The 12,225-nt window shown below is 38.1% G+C and overlaps 1 protein-coding gene across 4 annotated transcripts in view; it reads left to right on the top strand.

Annotated features, from left to right (window-relative positions):
• PDK3 (pyruvate dehydrogenase kinase 3) overlaps positions 1-12,225 on the top strand; it is a 53,855-nt gene that overhangs the window by 10,958 nt on the left and 30,672 nt on the right. For all 4 annotated transcript variants that reach the window (XR_013923612.1, XM_080363995.1, XM_080363997.1 and 1 more), the window contains exon 2: positions 8,513-8,654. Coding sequence is in view for 3 of the 4 variants with exons in the window: in XM_080363995.1 (XP_080220121.1) it covers positions 8,513-8,654 (142 nt within the window). In the remaining variant the exon portion in view is untranslated. The remainder of the gene's footprint in view (positions 1-8,512; positions 8,655-12,225) is intronic.

A 12,225-nucleotide genomic window follows, 5' to 3' on the forward strand; every position in this document is an offset into this window, starting at 1 on the left:
TTACTTAATTTTGAACTTCTGAAGTTGAAGTCTAGACCTGTGATTGTGAATAGGATTTGGACTGGTAATTTAGACAACACAGTATAGGTGTGGCAGTTGCACATCCCCCTGAGATGTGGAGCCTTCAATGGGGCAGCAGATGGCTCTTTTAGCGCCTTTTGTGCTCCACTGCGCCTGTCTCCATGTACACACCAATGCAAAACCAAAACAACCCAAACTCCCAAAGTATTCCTATTCCCCAACAGAAATAAAGACATTTTCAGTATGATCTCTAGGTATTTATCTCACCAGTGAGACCTGAGCTTCAGCCCAAGTTCCTTCACTGCAACCCGGGGACAGGCTGACTTCACCTCTACCAGCTGGTGGGGCAGGAGGAGTGGGACCCTTGATCAATTGACAGGGTCCTTAACGGGACCCTGAGTCAATTGACAGGGTCGTTAGCAGAGGAGGTGCCCAGAGTAGCTGCAAAGCTTCTGGACTATGTTGTAATGCCCACAGACAGATCTGACAAGACTATAAAATGGGGCTCATGCCGAAGGCCCCCTTGGAGTGGTCTTCTTGGAGCAGTGGGTCTGTCTAAGGAGCCCTCTCCTTAGATTAGGATGCCATCTAAGGAGACTTTCTGGGATTGAGAGCGCCCCACCTCCTCGTTTGGGTGAGTAGTTATTTACTGGATATATCCTTGAATGAGTCCTCTCCTAACAAGGCAAGCGTGAATCGTTGCCTAACCCAGGCGAATGATTATTTCTTGTGGGTACCCTGGAGTCAGAGGGCTCTGCTTTTGTTTCTTGTTTATGCATGCATGCTGTGGATCCTCATTATTCTTATTTTGCTGTACCCTAGTAATCTCCTCAACTGATATCTGAACCTGTATTTTATATTATTGAAGTGCTAAATAATTGTATAAACCCTGGTTTTAGTTGGTTTATTGGCTGCACTTTTCCGGCTAGATTAAAGACTGTTTTGGAACTTCTTGTCTGCCTGAAACTGACTTTGAGGTGCCTCCGTGACAATAGGCTAATAGATTCTAGAATGGTATCCTGAAATTTTCCTTTGGAATAGAAAGTGCTGTAGTTGGCTTGACAGTCAAAGAACGCTTGAATCTGTTGTCAGTTCAATTGCATAAATCAGAAATGGTTTATTAAGCTCAACTATTTATGTACTTACTTCAGCTCTGGTAATTTATCCATATGCTGTGTCACATGAGTGTTAGAAAGTTTAACTGGAAAGCTAACTGGCATGTGAACTTCCTAGTTTGGATTGCACTTAGCAATGAAATAGCACAAAGTAGAAATCAGTGGTTGTACAGCATTACCTACATTCTCATCTATGAGCATAAATAATTTAGGTAGAGAAGACTTGAGCGCCTCTATCAGCGTGCTTTCCCTTGGGCTGCAAAAGTACAACTAGTAATAGGAACTGGACTGAAGAACAGAAACAAGTTAGGTGGGAAAGCTTACTTGCAGACTAATTCCTTTGGCTTTAGCTGTTTTTCTGGCAGTATTTATTTAACAAAACTTAATTGTTCAGACTTCATGGCAGTGATATGTTTATTAAAGTTCAGTAAGATGTAAAAATATTTTCCTGTCCTTAATTCTCCAAGTTTTATTTTTTTGAAACTTCAGTTTCTCCAGTCTCTTAATGTGCTAATCATATGTGCCAAGTGAAAGCATGTCCTTAAAAAAGGCCACTTGAATGAAATAATTGTAGCTGTTGGTGGAACTAGCCTCAGAGAGCAGTAAAGGAACTTGGGCTGAAGCTTACTTAGGTCTGAGCTTTGTGAAAACAGGCTGGAAACCTAAGGCTAGTCAAGGCTGGATCCTTAAATTTGGCCATCTGCTGGCTACCTGTGTTGGAAAAGCTGTGGGTGCTTTCCTGTAGCACAACATGGTAGGTCAGAAAAGGGAATCCAATTTCAATATATGGCTTTCTTGGAGGCAGCCTGTGGTACAGAGTGAGGGTCAGCAAGAGTCAGCATCTCCAGTTATGTTTTGTGTGTTCTTTTTCCCTTTGCTTTGTCATCTTCATTGGGTTTTTCAAAGTCCTGTCTTTTACCAAACAAACAAGCACTGTATGCTTTTTGTGGGAATGGTATTTTTAGTGATTGGCGAGATAAATACCTAGAGAGTATGCTGAAAATGTCATTATTTGTGTTGGGGAATAGGAATGCTTTGGGGGTTGTTTTGGTTTTGTATTGGTGTGTGGTGTGGTTTTTTTTGTTGTTATTGTTTTTTGGTTGTGCTTTTTTGTTTGTTTTGTGGTGGTTTTTTTTTAAATTATTTTTTCTGTGTGTGTTGTGGTGTTGTTTGTTTTTGTGGCCGCATTTATTTGGGCTCTGCAAGCATAGCTTGTTTGCCTTTTAATATATATCCCATGCTCCTGAAGTAGTGTAGAATCAGTGGAATTAATTGATCCTTCTTTAGTTCTGTTTTCTTAGCTTTGGCAGCAAGTTATTAAGTTTTAGCCTTTACTCAATCTGCTCTGATGCCTTGATCTTTTCATGTGTTCTTTTGAAGATTTGTCCTATCACTCTGCTTCATTTTTTGTTTTGTTTGCCTGTTGGAGCTAAAAAGTATTTTGGAAGTTCCAGAGAAGAGAGCAGATATGGTTGATCATTCCTGCCTGTCTGTCTTCCTTTATTTTGCCCTAGATAAAATCAGTAATAGTTTCAGAGGGATAGGAGGTGTAAGGCTTCTCATGTTGTTTTTATAGATTCTGCATGGAGTCCCTCCTCTCAGACATACAACAGGTGGGACTTTGCTGCTTTGGGGTCTTAAAGTAATGTGATATCTAATGTCTCAGCTCTGTGTTAGATATGTAGTTAATGCAGAGAACTAGACCTCTGGGTGCAGTGAAAAGGCTAAAAGGAGCACTTTTTTGTCCCGTCTTTTCTGATGGTTAAGTTTAAATACTCAGTAACTACTGATGCTTTTATGATGCGACTCTGACAGTACTGTACGTGCTGGGGATGGGACAGCCATATTAGGCTTTTGATGCAGGTGACTGTGATTGTAATTGATGAAGGACCACTACTGTCATCTGTTCTCAAATGGATATTTCATGAAAGTGGGAATCTGGCAGCTAAACTGAGAGCGTTTGATAATGTTCTGGAGGAACGAGAGTTCACGGTCTCATGTGGAGTTTTTTCCTCTCATCTGCAGGAAAATCGATGTTTGTGTACAGCCTTCTGTATGGAACTAATCCTTTTGTACTCTGAATCTTGGACAGTGTAGTATTGCTCTGGCAATTTGTAGAATTGGCCAGAATTGAATCAGGGTCTGCTGCATGTGTGTGAATAGCCTCTACATTGTGATGCTTGTTGCAGGACACAGAACAAAAGGTTTTTCTCTAGGTCCAGCCTTGTAATGGTTGTCTAGTTGCATCATTGCAGTAGAAGGAACTGAAAAGATACTGGTTCAGGGGGAGCACTGCAATGAATGTTTGTTCCTTCCGGTTGAAATTTTTTTTTTTCTCCTCTTACATACTACAGGGATATGATCCTAGAGCTTGAGTGGGCCTTGTTGTCAATGTTACCTTTGTTTTCCATTTCTTAGCACTGTAGGGTAAAAGGTGAAAGAGGAAAACAAGAAAGAGATGAGTAAAAGTTCAGAGAAGAGTTGAATCCCAGAAAGGGGAAAATAGATTACTAAAGAAAACTGTCTGAAAGTAGAACTGCTTCCTGAATTTCCTTTAGATTGAAGGTCCTCCAGTGATAATGCTGATATATAACCTTGAAACATTCCACTTTTAATCTTTTCCCATCTGCTGATATTGCATTTAGAAGACCTAATACACTCAAACCTGCTTTTGTGACCTGTGTTACCTTGAAACTTCTGGATCATGTTTTATTTATGTTTTCGTATACTTTTTTTTTCCCCCCTCTGATACCTGTCTGATTGAATAAATGGTATGATTTATTTTTAGTGGAAATGTCTAACACCTTATCACATCTAAGAAAATTGATTTTGATACTAAATGCCAACTTCTGGGTGAACTTTTAATGAAAACTTAATCTTTTACTGGGTTATTTAAATAAGTTTATTTGTATTCTCAACTTAAACTTGAGCAAGTACAGCCAAAACAGTTCTTCAAATGTGCAGTACTTTACTCCATAAGCAAATCTACCATCACTGAGACACTCTCTCCTTTGTGGATGGTGACTATTCCAAATGCAGCAAAGTTTGTGTATCTACCATTCAGCCTGTATGGTTACAAGCCCTGGCTTATTTCAATCATCTGTAAGGTTGTTGTGTGGAAGGTTGTCCATAGAATATTCTTCACTGACCTTAGTTTGGTGTAAAGTCTGGGAGATCACTGCTTAGATCCTTGTTTGACTAATGTATCTTCCTTTTAATACGTTGAAGGTTGTATATGTTGTCAGTCTGTTATATTGCCCTTGAACAAAACCTCTCAAGATTGCTATCACAATCTCTGTTTGGTACTAGTTTTGGACTGAACATTTGAAGGTGGCAGAGAGGAGGCCATGAGTATGCTTTTCTATATGACTTTTGTATAGGGTGGCTGACTAGCCCAGACAGATAAGTTTGCTCAGAAAACTGCAGATGGTACAGCATTTATTACAGAATCACAGAATGGTTGGGGTTGGAAGGGACCTCTGGAGATTATCTAGTCCAACCCACCTGCTAAAGCAGGTTCACCAGAGCAGATTTCACAGGAATGTATCCAGGCAGGTTTTGAATGTCTCTAGAGGAGACTCCACACCCTCTCTGGGCAGCCTGTTCCAGTGCTCTGGTACCCTCGAAGTAAAGAAGTTTCTCTTCTTATTCAGATGAAACCTGTGCTTCAGTTTGTACCTGTTGCCTCTCATCCTTCCTCTGGGCATGACTGAAAAGAGTCTGGTCCCATCCTCTTGATACCCACCCTTGAGATATTTATAAACATTGATAAGATCCCCTCTCAGCCTTCTCCAGGCTGAACAGACCCAGCTTTCTCAGTCTCTCCTTGTAAGACAGATGCTCTACGCCCCTCATCATTTTTGTAGCCCACTGCTGGACTCCCTCCAGTAATTCCTTGTCCTTCTTAAACTGGGAAGCCCAGAACTGGACTTGGTATTCCAGATGCGACCTCACCAGGGCAGAGTAGAGGGGGAGGAGAACCTCTCTCTACCTCTTTTTTTTTTAAATGTTTTTAAAGATCTGCTGTGCTGGCGCTTGACATTTCTTTCAGTTTTTATGCTAGGTTTGCATGCACTAGTAATGGTTTGAAATAATTTGAAGATTACTTCCTTCACAAATAGCTTACTTCTTATTGCAATTTTCCTGTCAAAGTAACTTCTGTTGTATAACTTGATTTACGCTATCTGTGTTGCGTTTTACTAATTCTGCCTTGCGTCAGAGTTCTCACTTTTCACTTGTTTCTGTCCCTGTGCAAAATTGCACTGTTTCTTTTTGCAGGTGGTTGGTGATCACCTTCTTCCTCACAAGAGGTCATGGGAAAATTAAGGCTATAAAGAATGTTAGGCAGTGTTCAGTCTAATCTCCAGTTCAGAGACTGAATCTGCTAGATTTGGACAGATGTCTGACTTAACTAGCGGAAGAGACGGCAAATAATCAGAGCAGGTTGCTGTCTTTTACAGTGTTTACCATCAGGAAGTTTCTGTCAAATTATTACTTGAATATTCTGCAGTTTGAGTCTGCTACTTGTTTGGTCCTTGATGGACTATAGGTTACTGCTTCTTCCTCTGTAGTGAACTCTAAAGCTCTGAGGAGTGTTGCTGTATTCTTTATCTCTTCTTGGGTAAATCCAGTCTGATTCATCAACTCCTTTGTCACAGACCATTTTAACTGTTGTGGTCATCTGTGTTTCTGCTTGGTCCATCTACTGTTTTAGAAGATGCTCAAAAATAGAGGTAATTTGCCAGTGTTGAGCAGAGTGGGTTATTTCACATGTGCTTTTTATTCATCCTCTTTGGTCAAATTCTGGGTTAAGTTGTAAGCACCATAGGTGTGATCTGGGAGTTTCTTAATCAGCTTGAAATAATAATTTCATTAAGAAAAGTAAAAATTTGAAGATAATCTAGCCTCTTGAGCCTAAATTAAAATCTAGTCCCTTAGAAAACAGAATTATTTTGTAGGGTTATTTTCTACCTTGAAGAGCAGTACAGGGCTGCTTTGTTCCCTGCAGCAGAGTAGACCTATAGCAAGGAGGTAGTATGCTGTATGGCTTGTTCTGTATATTGCCTTAGTGTGATACTCCTCATTGAAGGAAACCTATTTCAGTGCCTGACTTAAGAATTTGGTCTGCACATTTTTTCCCCTTAAAGAAACAGAACTGAATTATTGTTCAACCAAAATCAAGTATTGCTGTATGGGGAAATAAATATTGATGGAGAGTATAAGATTATGAACCCCATGTATCATGTGATGTCTTACTTTGCTTTCTTCTTGGCTTTCTGGATAAGAAGTGTTTTGCTTTGAGTGAGTCTTCTAATGTTACCATTTTAAGTTTTTTAAATGCATGCTTTTAGAGGGGTCTATTTGCTTTGTGTGTTTCTGAGAATATATTAATAAATGTATATGTATGAAATAAAATGGATGCTGTTCACTAGAATGTCCTTTTTTGGCTGTTCTGCCTGCATTAAACATAGATTATCAAGTTGGGCAGAATGAGTTTTTATGAAGTGTAATTAATTCTAGAGATTATTTGCATACTTAAGGAAAGGGTCAAATAACTAAACTTGCTCTCAGTTGCTCTTAAGAAGAAACAGTCATTGTCTTTGTTCCTGAAGGTTTCTCCAGCTCAGAGGGTGTAAGGTGCACTAGTTGGAGTGTCTTTCCTCCTGTCTAGCCATAGCCTTCCAAAGTACCTACTAGATACAGTGACTTGTGAACAAACAAGTGTCTGTCCTCTATTGTAGGTGAATTGGTATCTAACTTCATTGGAGGACTGAACTCTGAAATAATTTCTGTGCTTCACAGAAAACAACCATGTAATGTCTTGTTTTCTTTGTCTAATTTTGACAGGATGTCTGTTATTGTAATTGAAGATGTGAAAATGCAATTAAGTAAAATAGGTCCAAATGTTTGCTGGAAGAAAAAGAATAGAATTGCTGACACTAATAGAATGTAATGATCTGCTGATTGATGATACCTAAATGAGCAAGAAAAAAAGGGAAACATAATCCTTCCTGCATATTCCCCCAAGCTTGTGTTACCGTTTGGAAACTAATCCATCAATGCATGTTACCTATGCAAAGAAGGTGAAAACTCTGCTATTCAGCTGATTATAATGGGACTGTCTTTAAAAGTATCACCTTGATTGTGCTTGGTTGCATTATACTTGAGTCTTTCAAATTGCAAATCTCAGTGATTGTGTGCCTAGTAGTGCTTTTAACACTTTCTCGTTTGCTTGTACATAATGTATAGCTCTTGTATTATGCCTTCACTCGCATATTTTGCAGGCTATTGTACTGGTTATCATCATGAAAGACATATGCTGTATTTCTAGATTAAAGTAGGATACTGACCATTACAAGTAAAATATGGATTTTTTTTTATTTTTTTTTTCCTTTTAATTTACCTGAACTCTTTAGAAATTAATTATGGTGGGGAGTTCCCCACCTGTGAAACACTGCAAAATACAGAAAAGTATGTGAAGTCAGGTCTGATCTCCTATCTGAATTACTCGGGAAAGAGACTTAACTTCTTATCCTTTCAAGTATTTGTAGTTGAATTTTATAGGTTATCTCCAGTAATTAGTTTAGCTTAAGAATGTTGTTAGTCGTGTTTGTCTTCTGGTTTATGTAGTGTAGCACCAGAGAATTATTACTGTTCCAACTATGTCCACAGCAAAATATTGGGTTTTTTTGCTGGATCCCTTTCATTTGCTTTCTGACTTCTTGCCCCCCTGTTTTAAAAGTGGAAGTCCGAGATAATCCCAGCTGCAGCTGTTCCAAATGCGAATGTGTTGACAAGCACTTCACTTTCCTTCCAGGTGACAAGTGAGCATTTTGTGGGCTGGTCATAGGAGGGACGATGACCTTTGCTGCTCATTCCTGGTGCTGCTGAAATGTTTAAGTACTTAGTAGGTTTGAAGAGCTTGTGATGTGAAACATCAGTCAGCTGTTGCCATTCTGGTTTGCCCCTTTGTTTTCACTTCTTAGCCTTGGTTATGTGTGCAGCACACACTTTTTGAAAGCTCACTTTTGTAGAAGAGTCATAGTGATAAAGGCTAGTATTTTGGGACCTTATTTCCAGCTACTATCAAATCTTTGGTATTTGATTTTTATTTATAGGGCAAGAGATTTTTGTTTATAGGAGAGAGGATGAGATGATGTGAAAAGAAGAATGTCAGATAAAGGGGGTTAAGCTCTAGAAGGTAAAAGCATAATACCTGCTTTCAGAACGAGATGGAAGTGAAGGTGGCAAGTGAAATAAATTATTTTTAAACTGGTTTTATTTTCACAAGTTTGGGTTTTTTTTAATCTTCTAGCAATAGGAAGTCTAAAATTTGGTCTGCTGCAATGGTAATGTTTTTTTTTCCCTCCAAACAGGTCGTGACAATGCATGCGAGAAGACTTCATACATGTTTCTGCGAAAAGAACTTCCTGTGCGACTAGCTAACACCATGAGAGAAGTCAATTTGTTGCCTGATAACTTACTTAACAGGCCTTCAGTTGGACTAGTACAGAGTTGGTAAGTTTACAAAAAAAAAAAAAGTGGATTGAAAAATTAATGTAAAACTAACACTTCGTGCTGCTTTACTTGCAGCTCAGCTTGAATTGTCTTGAGCTGAAATCTGGTTTCTGTCTTGAATTGTTTATAATGAGTTTTTCTTGTCAAACAGTTTCATTTTCTTCTGTGTAATGTTAAGTAAATATTCTGTTATTGATCTTAGATATAAGAATTTTGAAGTTAGTCTTCTAAATTAGTAGAAGCATACGATTGTCTCCCAGATAGTTAGAATCAGTCAATAACTTCCAAGAGTGAGCTTTTAAAATATTCCTTACTGTATGTGATTCAAAGTCCTGACATATTTTCCACAGTAATTAATTTCTAGCCTACTTACATGTTCAGTAAGGTTTGGAGACAACTGCCTTGTATGTATTAAAGTCTAAAAAATTGTTGTTCAAATTGTTGTTCATGGGATATTTATTGCCTCTCTAGCTGCAAATACTTAATCAAAATAGTTTATGTAAAAATATCTTCGCAGTGTCCAACAAACTTACTGTGAATAATAGTTGATCCAACTGTAACAGCAGCTGATGATTAAGTTCAGTCATAGCTCTTGAGCCAAGAGCCTGTACATTGACTGCTGCGTTTGGTCTCATATTTATCAAGCTTCAGACTTAACAAATATAAATTAGGATATGTGATATTGTCCATGATAGGTAACACTAGCCGTCTTGATGACCACTTTGAATGTAGTGATTACGTGCTTGAAATAAATATAAATGCTGTGGAGCCACACAATGATGATTGCTTTGTGGTTAAGTGGTAGCTTGCAAGCTTTGAAGGCTTCTATCGTCTGTCTGATATCACCAGAAGCTCTTATAAGCCTAATAGGAAAGAGGTGATAATATGTAGGCCATCTAGGCTTTTCTAATCTAGATGGCTTGAAGCTGTCTTTAGAGAAATGTAGACAGATAGGTGAATGAAGAATCTGGAATAACTTTTCTTTAGTGACTCTGTGGCCTAATTCTTCTAGTCCAAATATATGTTCTGTGGCGTATGCTTCTGCCCTACTAATACATAGTCAAGCAATATTTGGATCACTTCTGGCAAGGAACTGAATGGGGGCTTAGAATAGATGCCCCCTTCAGAATTGTTACTTAGGTTTAAGAACTCATGAGATAAATTTATGACTACAGCAGATACTACCAATTTAAAGAAAGACTATCAGTCTTGAGTGTATTCGAATATATAATGCCTGTAAAATAGTTGTCCAAATTGCATGTTTTATGTGATAATGTGATTTGCACTATCACAGCTGTTGACTGTTAGCTTTCTGTTGAATGGACCACAATATGAGACTTTAACGTGATGAAGTAGTTCAAGTGTACATCCATCCCACAGACAGAAGTTTGAAACGAAAATGTTTGTTGTAGTGTTCTTCTAATGTTGTTCCTCAGTTAACTAACTGTTTTTGTGGGAAGTAATGTCTTCACTGAGTTTATGTAGGAGTATTTTTGTGATCCGATGTCAGAAGTTATAAAAGTAACAGTAGTGTGTTGTTTTCCTGATTATAGATATGGACTTTAAAGAGTTTTTCTTATTTTTCTGTTTTGAGGGTTTTTTCATTGCTTTTTTAAACTTTTGCCAGTAGATTATACATCCTAGTGATATACTCATGATGAACCTTGGACAAAATTTATTGTATCAGTTAGCTTCCAAGACAAAAGTTTTATTAACTTCAGTGTGAATGACCTCGAGTGTTGTGCAGCTGTACTGATAGCAGGTTTTGAAATATTTATAATTTCTTAACCTGAAGTTTAGATATATTGAGAGATTTCTGAATTTTATGTGTTAGAAAAATAAATATAAATTTAGCTGTTCAGCGAACATGTAAAATGAAGAAACCTCTTCTTGATGCACTTGTTTGATGCCTCAGGAAATTTTTCTTTGGATCAGATTTTGTGATCTTTGCTGCTACCATGCCGTAGACTGTGGAAGCTTGACAGTTTATTAATATGCAAACAAAGACTTTAACATCCATTTACCACAAGTGGCCAAAGACATAATTGAGTGCATTATTCACCTTAAACTGTTTATTTGCGGATTTTTCAGTAACTTATGTGATCACCAGCATTTTTGATTTATTTATGCTACCACATTGTCATATAAGCCTATATTTTTATGTGCTTTTAGTGAGATTCAAAATCAGCTGAAGTTTTAAAATTTGAGGACCCAGTCTATTTGTTAATGTCAGCATGCAAAAAAATACAGGAAGCTCCTAATCTTTAAAGTAGGTTTTATTAAACTTTTGAATTAGAGTAAGGTGACTCTGTGAATAAATTGAACTTTGGTTTGGTGGAGTAGGAAAACAAATGAATGCTGCCTACTGTACAGCATGGATCCTTTCCTGTCTGTTCTCTGTCCAGCCAAGCAGTGAGATTCTGGATTGCATGAATTTCCAAGTCCCTTATAGGTCCCTTGGGAAGCAACCTCATCTTGTCACTTCTGAGAATTTGCTCCCTGGGGCAGGCAAGCCCTGTTCTGCTCTCCATTTTCTAATCCATCTTCATGCTCACGCTGCAGGCGCTTTTTTTCCAGTACCCCACACTCGGCTCCTTGACTGCACTGCGCTGCCTGGCAGACTTTACAACTGATTGCTTGATTGCTCTCAGGAAAGGTGCATTTTGTTTGTTCTCCTTCCTTTCTGGGTTCCTTAGCTTGATGTGTGCCGCAATAAGGACATGCAAGACAGCTGTCCTTCCTTTGTGCTGCTCAGCTGTGCTTTTCTGAATAAAACTGGCATAACCTACAGAGTGAATTGTGAACAACAAAAAACCCACAAAGTTTCACATTTCAGACTGTGCATAGGTAAAACACTAGCTCTGTCCCAGTTCAGGTTTATAACTTGGTTTATGTGTATGTTTTGCATGGAGTAGCAAGGGAAGGAATAAAGTGAATGAAAAGAATAACACAGTTAATGTGTTCTAGCTGTGAACTACGGCAATTCTAAATAACAGACAGATCAACAATCAGTGTGCTAGGGTTCAGCAACTTATTTTCAGTTTTTCAAAATAAGTGAGCAAGTGCCTTGTTCAAAAGAAGTGGCCTTTTTTAGCTCAGCTTTGAGAGGGCACTCTCTAGCTAAAGTGCACTGTAGGTAGGATATTGAACATGTGGCAGAATTGCATAATAAAGGATATCATCATTAATGTGGTGTGATGAGAGAAAATAGTTACAATAAAACCTTACAATGCATAAGGTCAGGGCTTGTAAAAATATCTGAAGTGTGAGATTTGCACAATATGCTACTCAGTCATATCTAAAACTCACATTTTAATTAAGTCTGACCAAATTTCTTTACTTTTCTCTAGTACTTTTCCCTGAAAAAGACTATAACTTTCCTTTTATCTCCTTGGAAGGATCCATTGGAGAAATAAATACAGCTTGGGGATGAATAATTATTTTTCCTCTTATTTTTTACATTCAGATTATGCTAACAAGGTTGTGTTACCATGGAGATATGTTTTATCTTTTCAGTGCTTTGGTGTTAAAGAGGTTCTAACAGAAAATCTTTGTGAAGTACACATAGGGA

This window comes from Nesoenas mayeri (genome assembly GCF_963082525.1).
Source record: "Nesoenas mayeri genome assembly, chromosome: 1".
NCBI classification, from domain to species: Eukaryota; Metazoa; Chordata; class Aves; order Columbiformes; family Columbidae; genus Nesoenas; species Nesoenas mayeri.